Below are 24,589 nucleotides of genomic sequence, written 5' to 3' on the forward strand. Positions count from 1 at the left end.
AATAAAAATAAATGTATCATTCTTTCCAAAAGTAAAGAGGCCTAGAAGCGTGGCTAAAGTCCAACGCACATGGCGGGCGATTCTTTCCAGGCGACCGATTTTTTAAGCGAGGCGACCGACAGAATTCTATCGCTTCCATTGTTATGAATGAGAGAACCCACACGGCAGGAGATTTTGAAGCGACGATCGCGCAGCAATTTCTGTTGCCTCGCTAAAAATCGCCTCGATCCTATTTTGTGAGGCGACGGCAGGCGACACAGCAGGACAATAAGCAAATAACATGACTTCTACTGGTGTAGCATTTGTACACCATTGATTTATCAATACATTCATTGATCAATAACCTACGTATTATTACCATGCTACTTTATTATTAACAGGAACAATTTAAATAAATAACGTTAGTTGGAGAACAGACAGTTCTCTCTCAGCATAACATTACTTGTCCAATCGGTGCCTAGTGAACGTATTGTAGCGATCAGTCTTGCAGTAATGTCAGGAAGAATGAGGAGAGGTTGTATTCGTATATGGTGGTTTAATTCCAGCTCAATATGGGTTTTACAGGTTAATACTTCCCTCGTAACACACAACACAGCTACCTGCTAATTCATCTCGTTTCACGACAACCTAACGTCCGGTCCGTCCTCTGATATCTCCCGGGGGAAACCACACCCCCAGCTAGACAGAGCGACACATAATAGCTTATTATACCTGAACGGTCGCCTCTGGTGTGGGGGGCCAAGCGATTGTCGTTGAGCGACAGACGATCGCATCGCCAGGCGACGTCGGTCGCCCGCCGTGTGCATTGGACTTAACGATAATGGCGCACATACCAGCGAGGCTGACTGCCTAAGAAAACGGGCAAAGAGGCACTGAAAGAGGATTTCACACAAATATCAAGATGTATCCATCAGTGGACCAATTGCATGCTTTCGCAGGGGACAAGAAGCCTTCAGTCGACTCCTTCAGACATTAAGCACCCCCAATCTCCTCTAGTATTACAAACACACCACGGCCACCATGTCTTTCTCTAAAGTAAAGGCCGCCCAACACAACTCAAGAGAAGACAACGAAGCAAATTAACTAAATTAGAAACAATTTGTCAAAAAAACAAGCTGCACAACTAGGGTTGGGTACCGTTCACATTTGGACCAATAGTTCCTGGAATTCGGTATCAGTACCCAATGGCACCTTTTTTTGGTACTTACTCGCTCTGTAATAACAACATTTTTTATTTCAGTTGTAAAAAAAAAAAAAGGAAAAGAAGTCCAAACTCAGTTTAAACATTGTTATTTATTTAGAACATTTTGTAATTTGTTGTTGTAACACACTACACAAAATATATTGCATGAGCATGTATTATGTTTTTAAATGTTTAAAGATCAACATTATCTGGCCATCCTCAGTAGATATTATCAAACTCCTCTGACCTTGTCTGGTCCAAAGACCCAAGAGATGGGACAGTAATATATATATTTGTGGAAAAGGCTCCCTCTTGTAGTCTATTACACTCTTATACTAAACATGTAAAGGTACCGAAATTTGGTACCGATTGAGTGTTTGGTACCCAACCCTAAGCACAACACACATGCACACACTAGCACAAGCATGGCGTCAATCCAATTAAACGGCAGGGATGATTGGTATATTTTTAGTAATCCGCCAAGGATGATTTGCAGATTAACAACAGAGTCATTGACCGTGTGAGGATATAATGATATCCGCCTCGGCACACGTCAGGAGGAGGGCTGACCGGGCTCGTGCCTGTCCGAAAGTCCCCTCCCCTCACGATCCAGGTCAGGGCCCGCCTCGCCCATGTTTGTCCTTTGACCCGGCGTGCAGTAAAAGCAGATCTCCTGCAGAGGCTCCTGTTACCCCTGTTGAGATCAGAGGTTCTGTGTAGGATTCTGTTAACAACCCCCCAGACAGACTCAGGAGAGATTCTGTGGAAAGGTGTCAATGGAGGGTTGTTGTTGTTGTTGTTGTTGTTGTTGTACAATTGATGACTGCAATCAAGACTGGTCTCTGTTTCTCAAGTTTAAAGTTTTGTTTTATTTACATGTACATTATTATAGTGAAATGCCTGGTTCTGTATGAGCCTCCTGAGATTCTGCTTCATAAAACAGCAAAAGACCAAACAATATACAAAATATAACATTTTACAGAACTAAAATGTACAAAATGCAAAAATGCTAAATGAAGTAGAAGAGGTATTCAGTTTCTAAGAAAACTATTTTCTGGAGAGAGGGTGATAAAACATTATATGCTGATTTAATTATGTCATCTGTTACACAAAACATTTTAACAATTAAATCGTCATAAAATGTTATATGACTGTATGAGTGCGACCCCCTCTAGATATACATGTATGCCAGGCTAACGACGCCCGGGGGGTCAGAGCACAGCGTTAGCATCCCTGCTAATAGAGTTACGTCTCTGACAAACTGGCCGCCGCTCTTCTGTTTGCATTTCTTAGTAATGATCATGTACAGTTAAATGGCGTTTAAGGTTTATTCATCACATACATACATACACACGACATAATATGAATCTTGAATCTTGAAGTAGGTACATTTGACTTACTGTACATGATCATTACTTTGCACTATCTATATTATAGTGAAATGAAGGTGGCCATGCCCGCTTCGATTGTGCAAAAAATACAAATAATAATAGAATAAAATTGAATAGATAATAAAATAGATATGATAAAAGTACTAAGATAAAATACAATACAATGCTAAGCTTAGGTAATGAGTCCTATGTACACTACTATACAATATGCAGTTTTTAAAGTGACCTGTGGTGTGTTTGTGTGTGAGAGAGTGCAGAATGTGTGGTGTGTGTGTGTGTGTGTGTGTGTGTGTGTGTGTGTGTGTGTGTGTGTGTGTGTGTGTGTGTGTGTGTGTGTGTGTGTGTGTGTGTGTGTGTGTGTGTGTGTGTGTGTGTGTGTGTGTGTGTGTGTGTGTGTGTGTGTGTGTGTGTGTGTGTGTGTGTGTGTTCATGACATGTGTACTTGTGTGTGGAGAGATCAGTGTTCAGTGTTCTAATGGCCTGAGGGAAGAAGCTGAGCCTGAGTCTCTCTGTTCTTGCTGCATGTATGCAGAGGTGCTTGCCTGACCTCGGCAGCTTGAACAGGCTATTGTTGGGGGAGTACTTCTTCAGGTTAGAGGGATAGTAACAGGAATACAAGTGCTTGAAAGGACTTGCATGCCATTTTAAGAGAAATTGATTAATTCCCCCGCATTGGCATCATTAATATCCCCCAAAAGAGGGCTTGATTCGTGGTCAATCGTTTCTAAGAACTGTGAATGAATATTATCGATTGATCCCTGTGTTCTGGGGGCGACAGTGGCTCAGGGGGTAGAGCGGGCAGCGTGTCGACGTGTCCTTGAGCAAGACACTTAACTCTTTCACTGCCACACGACAGAAGGTTAACCCTTTACTATCACACAACCGACGGCGATGCTCCATCATTAGCATCATTAGCTCCGCATCCGCAGAGCTACTGATGCTAATGATGGAGCATCGCCGTCGGTTGTGTGATAGTAAAGGGCTAACCTTCTGTATTGTCACAGTGAAAGGGTTAACTGGCTGTCGTGTGGCAGTGAACGGGTTAACTGCCCCTAACTGCTCCCGATGGGCAGGTCGGCATGGGTGTGTGAGTGAACGGGTGAATGTGAGGTATGAATCGTAAAGGACGCTATATAAATGCAGTCCATTTACCGGCATTTACCATCCCCTGGGGTCGCCGATCCGACTGGAAAAAGACGTGTTGTCGTTGAGATGTTTGACAGCACATTCTAAAGGAGGGGTTCCCAACCTTTAGGAGCAGATGACCTCATACTGGAGGTCAGAAAAAGTGCTGTGACCCCCCCCCCCAACATTCAAAACATCTGTTCATCAATTGGACATAAATGATAGGGACTCTATTTTCATACCAGGGGACCTTGGGTTCCAAGTCCCAGAGATTGGGAAATCCGGCTCTAAGGATGGGTTTAAAAACAACAGGTGTTCAACGATGTGTTCATGGGAACATGTATCGTGTGTCATTTTAATGCATCTTTAAAGGCTTGTGTCCATAGCGGACGTTTTTTTCAAGGCCGACCGCTTTGAAAAAAAGAGAAAAAAAAAAGCTCAGAGCGTCGATGTTGATTACCTTGATGAGCGGCGCTCCTTTCCAAAAGTTGAACTAGTTTCAACTTTATGCGCTGGGAGCGCTCCGCCCAAAAACGCTGCCGCCGAGAGCTCATAAACGCGAGGCGCGGCGCTGGGAAGAGGAGCGCGCCTGTCACGCCTGTAGCATAGAAATGAATGACAGGAAGGAGCTGACAACATAAAACGTCCGCTATGGACACAAGCCCTAACACAGCTGTCATTTTTTAATACGTCCATGTGTGCATTCAGAGAGTTATGTGTGTGTCAGCTAATAAATATAAATACATCAATGATTCAATCTATGAGTCATTTAATATTGAGCCCCACCTGGTGCATTTAAGCCGTCAAGTTGTGTTGGGTCTCAAAGGCCACTCACAAAGATGTGTTTCACTCACAAAGATGTGTTAGATGTGTTTCACTCACAAAGATGTGTCTCACTCACAAAGATGTGTTTCACTCACAAAGATGTGTCTCACTCACAAAGATGTGTCTCACTCACAAAGATGTGTCTCACTCACAAAGATGTGTTTCACTCACAAAGATGTGTCTCACTCACAAAGATGTGTTTCACTCACAAAGATGTGTTTCAGGTCATTGACTGATAAGAGCTACACATCTGAATGAAACATGGAGCCCAAAGAAGACTATAGTTAACATCTCATTTGGGGCTGAAATATCTTTCTTAGCAAACATTAAAACGTGTTTTCTGTACAAACCTGTTCGTATATTTCTCGATAAATAAGATTTATATTTCATTATTTCATATTTCTCTTGTTTCCCCCCTACAGGAATATGGTACCCTCCAATATTATCGAGGCCACATTTCAACAGGTAAGCAACGACCCTAAAATCTGACTCCCATCAACAAATACATTGTTGGTTTTTACAGACCATAGAGTTGAGCTCTAGCTCTCTCTCCGAGTCTGAACATCTCTCTCTCTGCCTCGGGTTTGTCTTCCAGTACAAAACGGACCTGATTCCGATACTGAAGATCGCCGCCAGAACAATCAAGCCTAACTTCGTGTACGTGGTGCCCGACGACGACGACCCCGACGGGCGGACGGTCTACTTAGAGCTCACCCCTGCCCCCGAGATCCAGTACAAGACCACCCCGGGCATCAGCACGCAGATGAACGTGCTGGGCATCGTCATCTTCTCTGCCACCATGGGTGAGACGGGCACCTCCCAGGGGTGTAAAAAGTACCCAGAAATTATACTTAAGTGAAAGTATGGGTATACCATCTCAAAAATCGTACTCAAGTAAAAGTCAGAGTATCTGGCTAAAAACACACCAGAGTAAAAGTCTAAAAGTTTCTTCTTTTAAATGTACTTAAGTACTAAAAAGTAAAAGTAAAAACTTAATTTTATTGGAAGGGATAGACCAGGGGTCTCAAACTCATTCCATCGTGGGCCAAGTTTTCATTTGATATGAAATTATTCTTCTGATAGCAGGTGTTTAATCAAAGATCCGTGCTTTCTAGTGTTGCACAAGGACCAATCAGCATGGGTATGGGCGGGTTCATTTTCCATTGATGGGGATTTGATTGGCTGTTTTTAAATAAAGTGCGGCCGCAGGAATAATAACGTTAACGTTAGTTCGGCCAGAGAAACAAATATACGAATTAAAATGGTTGGACCTGCGAGATTTGTACTTTGTACTTTGTAGGTCTGCATTTTAAATGTACGGAGTAAAAAGTATGTTTTTTTTCCTCTGAAATGTAATTGAGTAAAAGTACAAGTATACAAACCTAATAATACTTAAAGTACAAATCCCCCAAAACTGTTAGGGTTTGAAACCGACCTCAAACGCACGGCACAGACAGGTAGTTCAGAGTTAGCCAAATACTAGGGCGTATTTATTTACAGAGTCAAAAAGGAGTCAAGTAACAATTTCGAAACAAAAAGGGAGACTGCCTTCGGCAGAGTTATCTGCGGCTCTGCAGATCCTCTTGGTGTTAGAGGTGGGGAATCGGTGTTGACGCCGTAGAGGCTCTGCAGATACTCCCAGCTTCAACTCGAGGTGGAAACGGAGAGAGAGAGAGAGAGAGATCAATAACAGTCCAACATAACACAGAGGCAGTGCGGTTCCCTCCTCCCTTAGCTGAGTCCAGAACAAACAAAAAACGATAATCCTCAGTGTTCTCCACAACACACAATTCAGCTGAGTCCAGTGCAAGCAAAATGATAATCTTCAGCGTGTCCTTTAACACACAATTTAGCTGAGTCTAGTGCAAGCAAAAAATGATACTCTTCAGTGTTCTTGAAACACACAAAACAGAAGAATCCAAAAAGGGGTTTGGTTCCAACTCACCAAAGCGCAAACGCGTAAAGCGGGTAAACGAGGCGCAGCTCCAAACGGGGGAACAAGGTTTTCACCAGCGGCAATCCACAGATGTCCTGGAGGGAAAGTAGACGAGGCACAGCAACGGGGAACACAGGCAGAAGCAGAAGTATTCAAAGCAGTAATACTCAAAACGACCCGACCTCGAATGACAGAAGGTCAGAGTATATGAAGCCTCTGGAGCGCTGATTAGAACACACATCAGGTGCGTGATGGTAATTGATACTTGACCTAGAAGTGTGCGTTAGGCAACGGACCAATCATCACAGTACCTTAAGAAGCGTGTGGCGGGGAATGAACCAATCCTCACAAAAACAGTACTTAAGTATTGTAACAAAGTACAATTACTCAAGTACTTTACACCCCTGGAACCTCCTCTATTATGGTTTTATTATGGCGTTGGTAAATAGTTGGAAAAAGTACAGAAATCCTTTACTTACATGTATGTATGTATGTATGTATGTATGTATGTATGTATGTATGTATGTATGTATGTATGTATGTATGTATGTATGTATGTATGTATGTATGTATGTATGTATGTATGTATGTATGTATGTATGTATGTATGTATGCATGTATGTATGTATGTGGAACCACTGATAGAATAGTAGGAACAAATCCACTACATACACTAAGAGGACTTGACAGCAATACCTAAAAAGGAGCACGGCATCCACACAATTAATTGTTGTAATGTTCACCTCTATAATAATGTACTTCAGTAAGAAATAGTTCCTACATGAAACTGCTCACAATGAGGTCTGTGTGGATTATCTTGGGTAACCGGGTCATGATTTCTGGAAAGAGACGTTGCTTTTTCAAATGTATTCTTTGGGTTCTCCGAGCGCCACACACCGAGTGCTGTTCAGCTCCATTGTGTACTGAAGTCTTTGAGCGCCACACACCGAGTGCTGTTCAGCTCCATTGTGTACTGAAGTCTTTGAGCGCCACACACCGAGTGCTGTTCAGCTCCATTGTGTACTGAAGTCTTTGAGCGCCACACACCGAGTGCTGTTCAGCTCCATTGTGTACTGAAGTCTCCGAGCGCCACACACCGAGTGCTGTTCAGCTCCATTGTGTACTGAAGTCTTTGAGCGCCACACACCGAGTGCTGTTCAGCTCCATTGTGTACTGAAGTCTTTGAGCGCCACACACCGAGTGCTGTTCAGCTCCATTGTGTACTGAAGTCTTTGAGCGCCACACACCGAGTGCTGTTCAGCTCCATTGTGTACTGAAGTCTTTGAGCGCCACACACCGAGTGCTGTTCAGCTCCATTGTGTACTGAAGTCTTTGAGCGCCACACACCGAGTGCTGTTCAGCTCCATTGTGTACTGAAGTCTTTGAGCGCCACACACCGAGTGCTGTTCAGCTCCATTGTGTACTGAAGTGTTGGCGATATATCTAGCCGTGTATTTCCGCCATTGGTGTCACCGCGCATGCGCACCAGGCAGCCAAATGCCTGGACCAGGCAGCCAAATGCCTGGTGCGCATGCGCGGTGACACCAATGGCGGAAATACACGGCTCGCTCTGTAAGTACCACTCGCTTTGTAACAATGATTTAAACTGTTTATTAGCAACTCCGAGCTTCCAGACCCAACTGTAAAGCTGTGTTAAACCCATATTGTACGCTGGGTATCTTTGAAATTCATATCTGATATATTTTTGACCCCCCCCGAGCCCCCCGATCACGCTTGGTAGTTTCTTTTTAAACTGGTCGCGCCACACGTGAGAGTGACTGCGGTCACTAGATCCCCAGGCTTGCACACCGCAGTCACGAAAGGGGCTAACCGTACCATTGCCTAGATTGGACATTCTCGAAGTCAACTTCCTGTCTGTTGTTGCTAGGCAACTGCGGCGTGGGGGAAACATGCACGCCGCGTACATCGTGTACGGTTCATTTAGTGCAGAAACGGGTCGGAAAAGCAGCAAATTAAACACAATCAAGGGTAATTTTCTTCAGTGCATCACGATGCCAAAGAGCTGCTGTGTTACGCTTTGTACTAGTAATAATAACATAATCAAAAATCCAAATCGAAAGTTTTATATAATACCAGTTGAGGCATCACGGATAGCTGGCGGCTATCAAGAGGGCACATGTAGACTCAGACGGGAGAGTCGATCAAAGCAGACCCTGGCCCCCAAGTCAAATCATACGTATGTCTGCTCTACCCATTTCATAACAGGTGAGAATAAGGAACAAATATGTATATCGTAAATTCAGTTTTATTGGCTGTGAGGCTGTAAACAGCAGAGAAATGTTAGCTGCTAGCTACTTCACCATATAACGTTAGTCCATTCTCTTCAAGTAGCCTACATGCCTTTTTTTTTTCCCGCCTTAGAATCACCAGAAAGGCTTTCGAAATAGTAAGTCAATATTTTCAAAACAAATTATATGAAAAGGTTATGAAATGAACAAGAATGTGATAAAATGTTGTTATAAAAACGGAGCTCAACACATACATTTGATCGTAGAAATCCGTTTGTTTTCCACCATACCAAGATGGCGGCGGTCTCGTGACGTCAGAGTGTCTTCGAGAATTGAACACTTTGAACACGTGTTCCTCAGGTCTGCTGCTGGGCAGGATGGGCGAGAGGGGAGCCCCGCTGGTCAACGTGTGTCAGTGCATCAACGAATGTGTCATGAAGATCATCAACGCTGCTGTTTGGTGAGTCAGGGAAATTAATCGTGGTTATTATTACCAGGCATGTGATGTGATGGAGGGTAAACCCAACTAAACTCACTTTGCCCGCCTTTTTGTGAAATATATCAGATCTTTATGATTGAAATTGAATAGAATATTGTAGCGTTCTGTGTCATACCGTCATGTCAGGAAGAATGAGGACAGTTTGTACTTCTTTGTGGTTGTTTAATTCCAGACTGAAACTGTTACATACAGGCCAATGCTTCGCTTGTGATAGACACACAGCTACCTGCTTTCACGTACGTTCCACAACAAGCTAACTTCCGGTGTCCCCTCCCATATCTCCCAGCGGGAAACAACACCCCCGGCGAACAGAGCGACACACAAACCTCAGAACATTACAATATATTAGTAAGTAGTATCGGATTGATGCAAGGTACATGAGAATAGGGTATTTCTCAGGAAATAAAACAATACTATTCTGATATATATATGTACTTTTCAGTATAGGCTACTGGTGATTAATTATATAAAAAACACCTTTTATTTCATCACTGTATGACCACTGGTTATTATGGCCTATAAAACTAGTGGAGTACACAAAGGACTTACATAGCTATAGCGATGCTTGCATACTTTCCAAATACTGTTCCAAAAACAAACCCAAAAATTTTCAATCAATCAATCACCGCGCCAGGTGATTGATTGATTGAACATTTTATTAACAGATTGCAGAATGGGTACAATACAGTACGGCTCAATACACACAATTGTTAAGGGGATGCAGACCAGAGAAAGACTTTCGTCTTGTTTACACCAGGGTCCCCCATTTTCAATTCATAATGAATTGATTGAATGAATTGTAAGTAAGGGTGCAATTAGCACTGTGCGATCCATTCTTTGTGGATCCCGCCCTCAGTGTCATAATAATAATAGTTCATTTATTTTATATAGTGCTTTTCAATGACCCAAAGTCGCTGACAATAGGCAAACATATTTTCTTTTTTAAATAACCATTTTTAAATAAATTAAAAAAGAAACAAAGGAAGGAAAGGAAAATAGATCAGAAGTATCTGGGCAGACTCTGTCATACCTGTGAGCTGCCACTAGGGGCAGACTGGCTAATCATGAGCGAATTACTTTATTAATTCATACATTTTTGAGTGAGTGAGTTTGTGCAAATATAATTTTTGTCCAGTTTGTAAATTTTTATATATATTTTTTTAAATATAATTTAGCTTGGGAAGGAATCCATGTGTGGTGATTACAGAGCTTCATCTTGATCTAATGAGATTACTTAATGGCTTTAAATCCTTCAATTGGACATTCTAAATGTCTCATTTACCATGCCTTTGATCCAGAGAAACAGAATAATCATTATTTAATATCTGTGCTTGTGACCTAAGTCCTTAGTGTTGCATTCCAAAGCACCCGAGTGTCTTCCAGGTCTCAATGGCTACACAGTATCTCACCAACACTCCATGAACCGTGAATATCCACAGGTGTTAACAGTTGATACACTTGACACTTGAAGCATGTAGTTCCTCGCCCCGGCCCTGGTGGCCGTGTCACCGTGTGGTGAGAACGTGCTCTGCCTGTGACGTGCACTTCACGTGCCTTAAGGAGTCACCGTATGGTGAGAACGTGCTCTGCCTGTGACGTGCACTTCACGTGCCTTAAGGAGTCACCGTATGGTGAGAACGTGCTCTGCCTGTGACGTGCACTTCACGTGCCTTAAGGAGTCACCGTATGGTGAGAACGTGCTCTGCCTGTGACGTGCACTTCACGTGCCTTAAGGAGTCACCGTATGGTGAGAACGTGCTCTGCCTGTGACGTGCACTTCACGTGCCTTAAGGAGTCACCGTATGGTGAGAACATGCTCTGCCTGTGACGTGCACTTCACGTGCCTTAAGGAGTCACCGTATGGTGAGAACGTGCTCTGCCTGTGACGTGCACTTCACGTGCCTTAAGGAGTCACCGTATGGTGAGAACGTGCTCTGCCTGTGACGTGCACTTCACGTGCCTTAAGGAGTCACCGTATGGTGAGAACGTGCTCTGCCTGTGACGTGCACTTCACGTGCCTTAAGGAGTCACCGTATGGTGAGAACGTGCTCTGCCTGTGACGTGCACTTCACGTGCCTTAAGGAGTCACCGTATGGTGAGAACGTGCTCTGCCTGTGACGTGCACTTCACGTGCCTTAAGGAGTCACCGTATGGTGAGAACGTGCTCTGCCTGTGACGTGCACTTCACGTGCCTTAAGGAGTCACCGTATGGTGAGAACGTGCTCTGCCTGTGACGTGCACTTCACGTGCCTTAAGGAGTCACCGTATGGTGAGAACGTGCTCTGCCTGTGACGTGCACTTCACGTGCCTTAAGGAGTCACCGTATGGTGAGAACGTGCTCTGCCTGTGACGTGCACTTCACGTGCCTTAAGGAGTCACCGTATGGTGAGAACGTGCTCTGCCTGTGACGTGCACTTCACGTGCCTTAAGGAGTCACCGTATGGTGAGAACGTGCTCTGCCTGTGACGTGCACTTCACGTGCCTGAAGGACACCATCATGTCTGTTGATGGTAACAACGGTGGCGGCAGCCTTGGCACATGCTTAGGATTAGGAGATCAAGACAGGGGTCAAGGCAGGGGTCAATGGTGACTTATCTCAGGAGCCAGGAGAGACACGTTGTCACAGACAAAGGTCTATAAATAATATAAATGTACCTGAATCGGGTTGTTGTGAAGCCAACCCGTCCAGTGAGTGCATTTAGCACAGGTCCCGGTAGGTAGGAAATAATAAAGCGTTTTCAAAGTAAAGGATATTTAGTGTATAAAGGGGAATGAACCACACAAACAGGGATAAGGTAAGGGAGAACAAACAGGGATATACAAGAAGACAAACCAAAAACGGGTACAAGTAGAAACCTAAACAATAACCCCACCTAATGGGGAAAACAAGGGGAAACACTAAAACAACACAAGTGACGGGCTAGCTCCACAAAGAATTTGATTTGCAATCAAATTTGATTGATTGAAACTTTTATTAACAGATTGTAGAATGGGTAGAATACAGTACGGCTCAACACACACAATTGTTAAGGGGATGCAGACCAGAGAAAGACTTTCATCTTGTTTACACCAGGGTCCCCCATTTTCAATTCATCATGAATTGTAAGTAGGGTGCAACTAGCACCGTGCAATCCATCCTTTGTGGATCTAGCCCCCTATAGGGTGTCACTGGACACAACCAAACGCCACATAGTTCAGTTGGCAAACTGGGAACCACCCAGCAATAACATAAAACACAAGGCTAGTACAAATACCCAGGAGTGGCAAGACACACTCAACCTTACCTGGTTGAAACACCAGTAAGATAAAACAAAGACACTAAGAGTAGCTTTGTGAGTCACAAATGAAACGCACAGTCAACAGTGAAATAAGGCCGACGCAACATCCACTCCAATGGTAATGGCAAAAAGGCAGCATCTCAGGTTTTATCCACCCGCCCCTTAACCCTTTCACTGCCACACGACAGCCGGTTAACCCCGACCGTCGGTTGTGTGATAGTAAAGGGTTAACCTTCTGTCGTGTGGCAGTGAAAGGGTTAAGGCTGGCAGTGGGGTCACATGCACATAGAAAGAAAATGTTTACTTAGAAGGACAGGCACATGAATGAGTCTCTTACACACAGGGAAAACACACATACACACGCTTATGGAAGGTGTCAATCAACTCAGTACAGACTTCTACATTCATTGGTCTAGGTCCTCTAGGTTGACCACGCTCCATTATTAAACCACACCCCTATGCATAAGCCACGCCCCTTTCACATATCATGAACCGTTTGTCGTAGAGACTTATCAGATATGTCAATCAACTCAGTACAGATCTCTACATTCATTGGTCTCTAGGTTAACCACACCCATATTCTGAAGCCAAGCCCACATTCATATCTCACGAGCCCCCTTTTTTGTACATTTTGAACCGTTGCCAATGACAAGTCAGAGCACTGATACTCAACTATGTGTAGGCCTACACACGATATGATAAAAACAGGTTCACTACGGAATAAATAATAGGGTCATTACGGAGTTGTAGTCATCTAAAGCATCAACTTGATTTATGAGTTGGCAAGGGGAACATGTTGAGAAGATGAAGAGGGTTTCAAATCAAAATTGACCACGTTCCATAACGGTGACTGAATAGCGGTGGTAGTCTTTATACCTACGGTGTTGTGTGTTGACTGTGTGAATGACATCTTCAGGTATTTCCCTTTCGGGATCGTGTTCCTGGTGGCCGGGAAGATCTTGGACATGCAGGACCCGACCACGCTGGGCAAGAAGCTGGGCTGGTACACCATCACCGTCCTGGCAGGCCTCTTCGTACACGGCCTCATCCTCCTCCCCCTCTTCTACTTCATCCTCACACGCAAGAACCCCTTCACCTACATCAGAGGCCTGCTGCAGGCCATGGTCATCGCGCTGGCCACCTCCTCCAGGTAAATGACCCTCTGTGGCCGGAGGGCTGGCCACCTCCTTCAGGTAAATGACCCTCTGTGGTCATCGCGTTGGCCACCTCCTCCAGGTAAATTACCCCCTGTGGCCGGAGGGCTGACCACCTCCTCCAGGTAAATGACCCTCTGTGGTCATCGCGTTGGCCACCTCCTCCAGGTAAATGACCCTCTGTGGTCATCGCGTTGGCCACCTCCTCCAGGTAAATGACCCTCTGTGGTCATCGCGTTGGCCACCTCCTCCAGGTAAATGACCCTCTGTGGTCATCGCGTTGGCCACCTCCTCCAGGTAAATGACCCTCTGTGGTCATCGCGTTGGCCACCTCCTCCAGGTAAATGACCCTCTGTGGCCGGAGGGCTGGCCACCTCCTCCAGGTAAATGACCCTCTGTGGTCATCGCGTTGGCCACCTCCTCCAGGTAAATGACCCCCTGTGGTCATCGCGTTGGCCACCTCCTCCAGGTAAATGACCCCCTGTGGCCGGAGGGCTGGACGTGGCAGACAGAGCAGTGAGTGAGTAATGGTGTTGTGGCTAACTAGCCGGAGCTAGTACGAGGAAATAGCTCATCAATGAAAATGATTATTGGCACGGAAGGAATAGGGTTAGGGTTCCAAAAATCTGAACTATCGCTTTAACTGTCCAATATAATTGGAATAGCACAATATATGTTCTGTTTTAGGATGGACTTTCCCTTAAGGCTTAAGGCTTAAGCCATCTATCTAACCTTCTTACTGTCTTCTATCATGCACTCGTCCACTAAATAATCTTCCTTGCCTGCCTATACTACTACCTACTGTACTAATATGTCTCTACGACTAGGCACTCAACACTGCAGCACCCACGTTTCAACACTGTTTGATGATCAATGTTATTCAGCTCAGCTGAAAGAGTTGTACCCTTCCTGCTCACTTGTTAATATATATTTCATAAATATATTATTCTATTGTGCTTAACTTGGCTCATATTTCATTTTATTTTACTCCACCACTTTATTGTATTATCCGTCTGTTAATGTCTGTCCGCTAATGTCGCACCAGTAACGTCCAAAGCAAATTCCTTGTATGTGAAAAGTATACTTGGCAATAAAGACCTTTCTGATTCTGATTCTGGATTGTCACTTTGGATAAAAGCGTCAGCTAAATGACGAAATGTAAATGTAAAAGTGAAAACAAAAAATCTATAGTGGCGTATCCCAGAATAGATACATCCGCCACACGCTCTCTTATTCTGCTTCATTCTCTCTCTCTCCTCTCTCCACAGTTCTGCCACTCTTCCCATCACCATGAAGTGCTTGTTGGAGAACTGCAGCGTGGACCGTCAGATCGCCCGCTTCGTGCTTCCCGTGGGCGCCACCATCAACATGGACGGAACGGCCCTCTACGAGGCCGTGGCGGCCATCTTCATCGCACAGGTCAACGACTATGAGCTGGACTTTGGCCAGCTGGTAACGATAAGGTAGGATGGGTGGGCACAGCTGATATTAATGTCTATATACTGTAACAGTCACAAATGTGCCTATTATATTATTGTGTTATTATTTAGTTGCAGTGCCATGTTTAGTCCATTGTTTGTACCTGATGTAGCAACAGGTTTCATTAACTTATTGGCTGTGTGACGTTTAACTTGTCAGCATGAAAATAACCGCACCAGGATAGCTTAGCAAGTAGTTGTCACTTTTGGGATATGGTACGTACCCATTTATTATTAACTAAATATATAATCAGGCCTATGACCATACGATGCCTGTTCATACGGCATTCATTCAATGTACTGTACATATATCAACACATACTGTAGGGCGGGATCCACTAAGGATTGCGCGATGGGAATTGCACCCTTAACACTTTCAGCCAGCAGGGGGCGCACGATTTAGTGCTTGAATGCCCACCATCCACTTCAATGTTAGCGTTAATAACGCCTAATCTATGTTTTAAATTATGGCTATGTGTCTAATCTGCCCGTCGCTTATCAATGACTCGTTTTCCAGTCAACATTGTCGAAGCGGATTGTTTTTTTATCGGTTAATTTCCATTTTATAGCATTTTGAAAAGCCCTCGTTTTCAAGGAAAATAAAAAGATTCCATGATAATCGCCATTTTCTGGAATATTCTAGAATACACAAAAACGTTGTAATTTTTCGGCCTATTTATGAATCGTTTTCAAATAAACGCTAGATTATCGATAGTATATGTGTACGATTCTCTGATTTACTCAAAGCGATCGTGCACATACAGACCCATCACACATAGGGCGAACGCTGAGATCTCAGCGAATACAACTCTGATTATCCCAAGACTTGTAAAATAGATTCCTTACCTCAGATCAGATGTTCTCCAAAAAGATCATTCCAATTCCTGATCGCCATTCCAAAAATCGATCGCTTTTATTGATCCAACGCTGCATACTGGACATATGTATTCCACGCTGTTCTGAGGCTCCACAATGAATCCGATCGGCTCGGGTTACATGCCTGAGAAGTAAAATGTGGATTCCGGATTTTTCTTTTCTCATCCATTTTCATTGAGTCCATTCCAAAAGGGTGCATTACCATCTGGGAGACGATAGGGGGCGGTTTTTTCACATCTGAGCTCCTGATGGGGCTGGTTTACCAACGGGAGACTCGGTTGATGAAATATGAATTCAGATCGCTAATAAAAAAATAACACGCTAATTGTCGTGGTGGGCATTCAGGCGTCGGGCTGATAACACGTGTTATGACGTGGTGGGCATTGAAAGTGTTAACACTTTCAATGCCAACGACGCTATATGTCGTTTGTTCATGCCGACCGTTTATTGCCAACGACGCGATATAGCGTTTTTTTTATTAGCGATTTGAATTCATATTTCATCAATCTAGTATCACGTTAGTGCTTCAAACTCTCTCTGAGCTCCATTGGGAAAATACCGCCCCCTATCGTCTCCCGGATGGTAATGCACCCTTTTGGAATGGACTCAATGAAAATGGATGAGAAAAGAAAAATCCGGAATCCACATTTTACTTCTCAGGCAAGTAATCCGAGCCCATCAGACTCATTGTGGACCATCAGAACAGCGTGGAATACATATTTCCAGTACGCAGCGTTGGATCAATAAACACGATCGATATTTGGAATGGCGATCAGGAATTGGAATAATCTTTTTGGAGAACATCTGATCGAAAAATGTCAACGTTTTTTTTTGTGTATTCCAGAATATTCCAGTAAAGGGCGATTCATGTGGAATCTTTATATTTTCCTGAAACTTTCAAAAAACGAGAGTTTTTCAAAATGGTATAAAACGGAAATGAACCGATTAAAAAAACAATCCGTTTCGACAATGTTGGCTGCAAACAAGTCATTGATAAGCGACGGCCAGATTAGACACATAGCCATAATTTAAGACATAGATTATGCGTTCACAAATATGAAAGCGCTGTCATTGAAGTGGGTGGCGGCATTCAAGGGGGTAAAAAGGAAAACACGGCCGGCACGGAAAGTGTTAATTGCGCGGGGTTTGCACACGGATTCTGCTCCGTCTTTGCGAGCTATCCACTAAGGACATTGCGCGGATGAGATACCAGCGCAGACGGCCATTATGTGTGGAGTTTCCCCCTGATCTGCTTCAGTGCATTTGGCTCGCGGAGCAGTCTGCACTCCTGACAGGCTGCTGGCAGATATCAGGAAGTGGAAAAATAAGCCTGAAATGAGGCATAGACACAAAATACAAATTAAGCAAGCTCTATACATTACGAAGTAAACAAAATACAATACGAAATTAACGGAATACTAATGGTGAAAAATACGTTATGCACGTATTTTTTACCATTAGTATTCCATTCATTTCGTATTGTATTTCGTTTACTTTGTAATGTATAGCTTGCTTAATTTGTATTTTCATGACACATTGCGTCCTGTGTTTTTGTCACTATCTTTCGTCATTGCATATGTTTGTAATGCCCTATTCCAATTACATTTGTCACTTAATTGTACTATATTATATTGTGCTATATTTAATTTAGTTTATATCCCATTTAATTGTATTCAATCTCTTTATTAAGTTGTAAAGCCCTGGCCTATATTTGATTTCATATTTATATTCTATTCTATTGTGCTTAACTTAGTACAGGACTAAATGTAAGGTGGCATCAGTCAGTCGCTTAGAGCCTCATGTATAATAGCGTTCACTGCCAGATTTAAGCAAATCACGCCACTTTGCGAAGGCTATCTCGGCCTGGAGCTGCATATTTCTCGAACAACTCGTATACCGTTTATAAGATCTATTTTCTGGTGTTCCAACGAAACCTCAATCAACTAAATCCGTCCATAGATCCACGAAATTAACTTTTTGACTCACCGGCCAGTGGCGGGTAGATGGGAAATATCTACCCGCCAAGCATATTTCTTACCAGCCAAATTAATTTTTTTTAATTTTATTAAATATATATATTATATAATCATACTTGTAGTTGTATTATCTGCGAGACATCGCCACCACGCAACAAGTCAAAATGCTTGCTATCTGCAAACAGCTCCACTGGCTGTGTGTATACTCGAGTAGCCTCCAGCTCCAGCAAGGATTCTCCGGCGCTGCAGCTGGACCCTATACTCTACATTCAGCATGCCCTCATGCGATGGAAGCCAGGGGCTCGAATACGCATCGAATCAATGTTATAAGACATTGATATCAGGAGCTATCTGTAGCTACTGCTAGCCGGCTAGATACCGTTAAGACAACGCCTCAGTGAACTATTTAGTTTACTGGGACATTTCGTAGTGAGCTAACGTGAGCTAACGTGAGCTACCTAGCCAACGGAGGTATTATGCACTACTAGACTATTGCTGGAGCATTTGTTGATATCAGGAGCTATCAGTAGCTAGCCGGCTAGATAACGTTAGACAATGCCTCATGTATTAAACGAAAAGTGAATAGTTGACTGGGTCATTTTGTAACGGTAGCTAACGTTAGCTCACGGAGGTCCCACTAGACTAGAGCAGTCAGCAGACTGCCCGAGGCAGCCTCTGTGTTTACACAGGTTTGGGAGGGGCAGGAGGAGGAGGAGGAGCAGTGCGCTGCATGTCTGTGTGCTTGAGACAGCGAGTGAGAACTCCGCTAAGAATTGGATCATGTTTTTCGATCGGTTTTCACATGACTATTTCGTTGCCCGCCACATGGCGGACAGACCTCTCAGTCTCACTCGCCAAATGTAAAATCTGCGGGTGGCGGGCTCTAATTTCGTGCCCTGATCATGATGCAAAATCAATCAATCAATAACGCCGACAACATTGGGAAAGCTGACAACGTTAAATAACAATATTTAAATTATAAATACGATTGCATGGGATCTCTGGGTGGCTGGCTCAATATCATCCTTGATTTTCATCCAGAGTGATATTCTCCTTCGAAATATTCTTTCACGATGCCTGCGTCTGGCAACAATTACTGCTGCCATGATCACCTGGCAGTGACGCTGGCATGATGCCTCTTTATAGTGCTTAGGGATTTGCCCTTATTTACCACCATGTCTGTTAACTTAAGACGGTAGGTGCGTAGCATTAACTGGTCGGTGCAATTGACGCCGGCCTTTGTGGATACAGAGCAGATTTCGACGAGGCTCATTTACATAGAAAGGGGACACGTTCCGCCCGTATTACCTCATTTAAATACGCGCCAATTGCACCGGAGGCAATGCTGACGGAAATCAGTTGCCACCTCATTTCACCCGTTGCGCGTCCTCTGTGGATACCAAACAGAGTTTCAGAGCGATATGCACCGGCGGCTTTGCGTCGGAAAAAAAAGCAGCGCAAACCCTTTGTGGATCCCGCCCATAGTTTCACAGACACTAGCCACGTCATCACTACTAGAGGACTAGACAAGTTAACGCTGCTGTCGGACGGCAGGTGGACAGGAAGTGAAGAGAGTCACTGGCTCAAGATAAATCAGATTATTACCTGTTGCTACATCAGGTATACAAACAACGGAGCGCCACCTCGTGACTCAACATGGCACTGAAACTAAATAATAATAACACAGAAATATAATAGGCACATTTGTGACCGTCACAGTACAATGTCAGTCAATTGGTTTTCTGTCGGTAACGTTCCACTCACCGAGCTTTGTCTCTCACCCGGCAGCATCACGGCCACGGCAGCCAGTATAGGTGCGGCGGGGATTCCACAGGCTGGTCTTGTTACCATGGTAATTGTGTTGACATCAGTGGGCTTGCCTCCGGATGACATCACACTCATCGTGGCAATCGACTGGGTTTTGTAAGTCGAGAAGATGTGAGATCCAAGACGGGGGAAATCACTTTAAAGGGAAACACCACCTGATTTACAAAGGGGAGAAAATACAAAGAATCATGTTATTATTCCTATAGCGAAGGGACAGTCCAATCAATATCAACACGAACAACTCTTTGCCAGAGCCGTGTAGGCCAGACTCCGGTATAAAGTCTGGAGCTGCTACATAAACAATGAATGGTTTTATGAACCGGTAGAAAGTTTGTCTGCATTTCAACCAAATGTTCCAAATGGACCCACGTTTATTTCCCACTGCAGTGTCTACTAATATCAATAGCTGACGGGGAAATTTACTTGGGTCCAAGCTTTTCCCTAGCAAACGCAATTCCTTTGAAACAGTGTTGCGTTGTCATCGGTTCTGAAACGGAAAATGGCCCTGTGGTGTGAGCGTGGCACTGTTCTGAGTGCTGTCATACCTGTGCTGAGTCTGGTTCATTGACTCAGTACAGGGTAAACCAGCCACGCTCACCCACTGGGGGGCGACAGTGTCTCAGGAGGTAGAGCGGTCGTCTGGTGATCGGAAGGTTCCCGGTTCGATTCCTGCTCCCTCCCGGGCGCGTCTATGCCTTTACCAACGCGTTCGTGTTTCCGGGTTCCCGTTTCGCGCTCTGATTGGCCAGGTCATGTGACATGTGCGCCAATCGTGGGACGGAAAGTTCTGCGCCTATTTCTGGGTCGAACAGCCTGCAAACTACCTAACGCCTAGTTTATCACTGGTTAAGCTTAGGCGACTCTTTCGAAGTTGGTTATGGTTAGTTTGGAATCAGGGCTGGTGTTCTATCGCCCCCTTCTCTAAGACAAACTCTAACCTTAACCAACTTCGAAAGAGCGCCTAACCTTAACCAGCGCGGGAAACAACAATGACGTAACCACTACACCTCCCTATAGACCAGGAAGTAACCACTACACCTCCCTATAGACCAGGAAGTAACCACTACACCTCCCTATAGACCAGGAAGTAACCACTACACCTCCCTATAGACCAGGAAGTAACCACTACACCTCCCTATAGACCAGGAAGTAACCACTACACCTCCCTATAGACCAGGAAGTAACCACTACACCTCCCTATAGACCAGGAAGTAACCACTACACCTCCCTATAGACCAGGAAGTAACCACTACACCTCCCTATAGACCAGGAAGTAACCACTACACCTCGCTATAGACCAGGAAGTAACCACTACACCTCCCTATAGACCAGGAAGTAACCACTACACCTCCCTATAGTGTAGTTAGTCTAGTGTTACAGTAACCACTACACCTCCCTATAGTGTAGTTAGTCTAGTGTTACAGTAACTACCACACCTCCCTATAGTGTAGTTAGTCTAGTGTTACAGTAACCACTACACCTCCCTATAGTGTAGTTAGTCTAGTGTTACAGTAACCACTACACCTCCCTATAGTGTAGTTAGTCTAGTGTTACAGTAACCACTACACCTCCCTATAGTGTAGTTAGTCTAGTGTTACAGTAACCACTACACCTCCCTATAGTGTAGTTAGTCTAGTGTTACAGTAACCACCACACCTCCCTATAGTGTAGTTAGTCTAGCATCTAGTGTCATGTCTAGTTACCTGCATCCCCAGAAGATCCCCTGCATACTCTCCCCGCCACCTTTACCATCTTTCCCAATTAATTTTCTATGGAGCAGCTGTGTTGATATTGATTGTACTGTCCTGGGCCATAGGGAAATGTATATGAATTCTTAATTTGGGTGGTGTTCCCCTTTAAGTATGGAACCATACTGAGTGCTAATCCGTTTCTTTTACAGAGCAACATAGGCATAGACCATCACTTTGGGGTCACTGAACAAAACAGCTATTTCCATTAGAGAGTTAACACCCTTTCACAAGTGAAGAAAGCAGGAAATGGAGTCTCTTTGTTTTGGTTTTTGACATGTTACTCATTAGATTTGAGTATTTGTGAAGTCATTGGTTTATTGTGTAGCTTTTAAAATGACCTCTGAAGAAATACTATGTTAGAGTAGCTTCTCTGAAATTAATAATTTCCCATAGTTGTTTCAAATGCCTTAGTTACTTTGCCTTCTGGAGAGGACTAGTGAGAGAGAGAGAGAGCGCAGCAGCAGCATTCAGAGGCAGCCTTGACTCAGCTTTGACACTGCATCAGATCTAAGGTGTCCTCGTCTCCTCTGGTGTCCCAGGGACAGATTTCGTACCATGATCAATGTCCTGGGAGACGCCCTGGCTGCTGGAATTATCGCCCACCTCTGTCGCAAAGACTTCCCTCTCGGCCCCGATGGAAAGGTAGGTCCCACCGCAACTGACTGCCCATCAAGAATCATGCCAAGGTGCGGCTGGGTATAGCATAGAGGCCTACCACTGCAGAGACTCTGGGTTCGAATCCAGCTGTCAGCGGTACCTCCGGCTTGGTCAGTTGCCCCTAGTACGAACACAATTGGCAGTATTCGCGGGTGGGAAGCCGGTGGGGTACCACTGACAGCTGGATTCGAACCCAGAGTCTCTGCGGTCCTGGTCGTTGCAAAACAGTGACTCCCACTGGTCGGTCGGGGCGCCTGTTCAGCAGGGAGGGGATCTGGGGGAAATAGCGCGAACCTCCTGCGTGCGTTACGTTCTCCCAGTGAAACTCCTCGCTGTCAGGTGAAAAGAAGCGGCTGGCGACTACATGTGTATCGGAGGAGGCATGTGATACTGACAGTAGGGCAGCACAACGACCAGGAAGGGAATTGGCAGAACGACTAAATTAGGGGATGGGAGAGAAATTATAGAAAAGGCAAAAGATTATTCTATTCTATTCCACTTGCTGTGGGCACAATCCAGATTTTTCATACACACTTTGATATTATATATTAATTATATCTTATTTGATTTGATGTTTTTTATTTTCATGTCTTACATACAGGTGTATGCCCAGCCCATGTGGGCTTACAAGACACATAAACAATAAGTATATAATAGTATACTTGACATTGACAATAAGTTATAGACCAAGATGGCCACAAAAAAAAAAAAAAAAAAAAAAACGTAATATAACAAGCTGTAAACAATGTATGTAAACAAATAAACAAGAGGAATTCATATACAATTATATAGGATATAGTGTGTTTTGTCTCAAGTGCCACGCTTTCTCCAAAAATCCTGCATCAATATTGTTTTTATTATTCGTTATATAGTTTGCTCCAATTATGTAGGCTTTGAATTGGATTACAGTCTTAACATATCGTAAAAACAACTGTGTTCATCTCACGTGTCCTTTCCCTTCCCAGCACCGGCCGTCTTACAGCGCGCAGAGCTCACACCACAACTCGGGCGGTTACGGAACGCAGAACGCACACTGGAACAACTACGGAACGCAGAATGCTCACAACAATTACGGAACACAGAATGCTCACAACAACTATGGAGCACAGAACGAGCACGGCAACTACGGAACACAGAATGCACACAACAACTATGGATCGCAGAACGCACACTGGAACAACTACGGAATGCAGAATGCACACAACAACTGTGGATCGCAGAACGCACACTGGAACAACTACGGAACACAGAATGCGCACAACAACTACGGAACACAGAATGCTCACAACAACTATGGATCGCAGAATGCACACAACAACTGTGGATCGCAGAATGCACACAACAACTACGGATCGCAGAACGAGCACAGCCACTACCATGGCGTCAGCGTGCCCATGACGGAGATGCACACGCACCCAGACTGCATGTTCGACGTGATGGGGGACTCTGTGAACGAGAAGCACACCGTCTACTACAACATCTGTCAAGTATGACCCCCTGCTGCTGCCCTCAAACATTTGTTTTTGGAAAGTTCCTCTCGCCTCCCTCATTGTGCCATCTTTAAAAGTACTGTATATGTTTGGATTCAAGTCTGCCGTCACTTGTCACAGTATTTGTGACGGGATGTGATGGTCTTTCTGCCTCAGTAGTGATGGACTACAGAACATAAAAATGTTCTCCCTGAGATGGACTTGAAAGGAAGCAAGCGATGGAATGTCACGCGGTGGAGCGTGCCGAGTGCCCTCGTCGAAACTGGACACCAAACTAAATGTTTTGAGTTGTGCTGTGGGGTTTGTGAGTTGACTCAGCGTACCTCTCCAGGTATTGTAGTCGACTGGCCCGTACCTCTCCAGGTATTGTAGTCGACTGGCCCGTACCTCTCCAGGTATTGTAGTCGACTGGCCCGTACCTCTCCAGGTATTGTAGTCGACTGGCCCGTACCTCTCCAGGTATTGTAGTCGACTGGCCCGTACCTCTCCAGGTATTGTAGTCGACTGGCCCGTACCTCTCCAGGTATTGTAGTCGACTGGCCCGTACCTCTCCAGGTATTGTAGTCGACTGGCCCGTACCTCTCCAGGTATTGTAGTCGACTGGCCCGTACCTCTCCAGGTATTGTAGTCGACTGGCCCGTACCTCTCCAGGTATTGTAGTCGACTGGCCCGTACCTCTCCAGGTACTGTAGTCGACTGGCCCGTACCTCTCCAGGTAGTGTCTATGCTTTTACCAACGTGTTTGTGTTTCCGGGTTCCCGCTTTGCGCTCTGATTGGCCACTGACCTACGCTAGTACACCCCCCTCGCTATGAGCGTAGCAGGACGCTGAAATGCAAATGCGTATCACAGTACTGCCTCCAGGAACAGCTGTTTCCGCGTGACTTATGTGCGC

General features: G+C 44.6%; 1 protein-coding gene across 1 annotated transcript in view; it reads left to right on the plus strand.

Annotated features, from left to right (window-relative positions):
• LOC311226139 (excitatory amino acid transporter 5-like) overlaps window positions 1-23,698 on the plus strand; it is a gene marked incomplete at both ends in the record, with an annotated part of 47,420 nt that extends 23,722 nt beyond the window's left edge. The window contains 8 exons of the mRNA XM_084311513.1: window positions 4,947-4,989; window positions 5,120-5,327; window positions 9,070-9,169; window positions 13,403-13,636; window positions 14,909-15,103; window positions 19,759-19,893; window positions 22,088-22,190; window positions 23,537-23,698. Of these exons, the coding sequence (XP_084167639.1) occupies window positions 4,947-4,989; window positions 5,120-5,327; window positions 9,070-9,169; window positions 13,403-13,636; window positions 14,909-15,103; window positions 19,759-19,893; window positions 22,088-22,190; window positions 23,537-23,698 (1,180 nt within the window). The remainder of the gene's footprint in view (window positions 1-4,946; window positions 4,990-5,119; window positions 5,328-9,069; window positions 9,170-13,402; window positions 13,637-14,908; window positions 15,104-19,758; window positions 19,894-22,087; window positions 22,191-23,536) is intronic.
• Window positions 23,699-24,589: the final 891 nt, after the last annotated feature.

Source organism: Notolepis coatsorum, assembly GCF_963971535.1.
Source record: "Notolepis coatsorum genome assembly, chromosome: 3".
In the NCBI taxonomy this organism is placed as follows: domain Eukaryota; kingdom Metazoa; phylum Chordata; class Actinopteri; order Aulopiformes; family Paralepididae; genus Notolepis; species Notolepis coatsorum.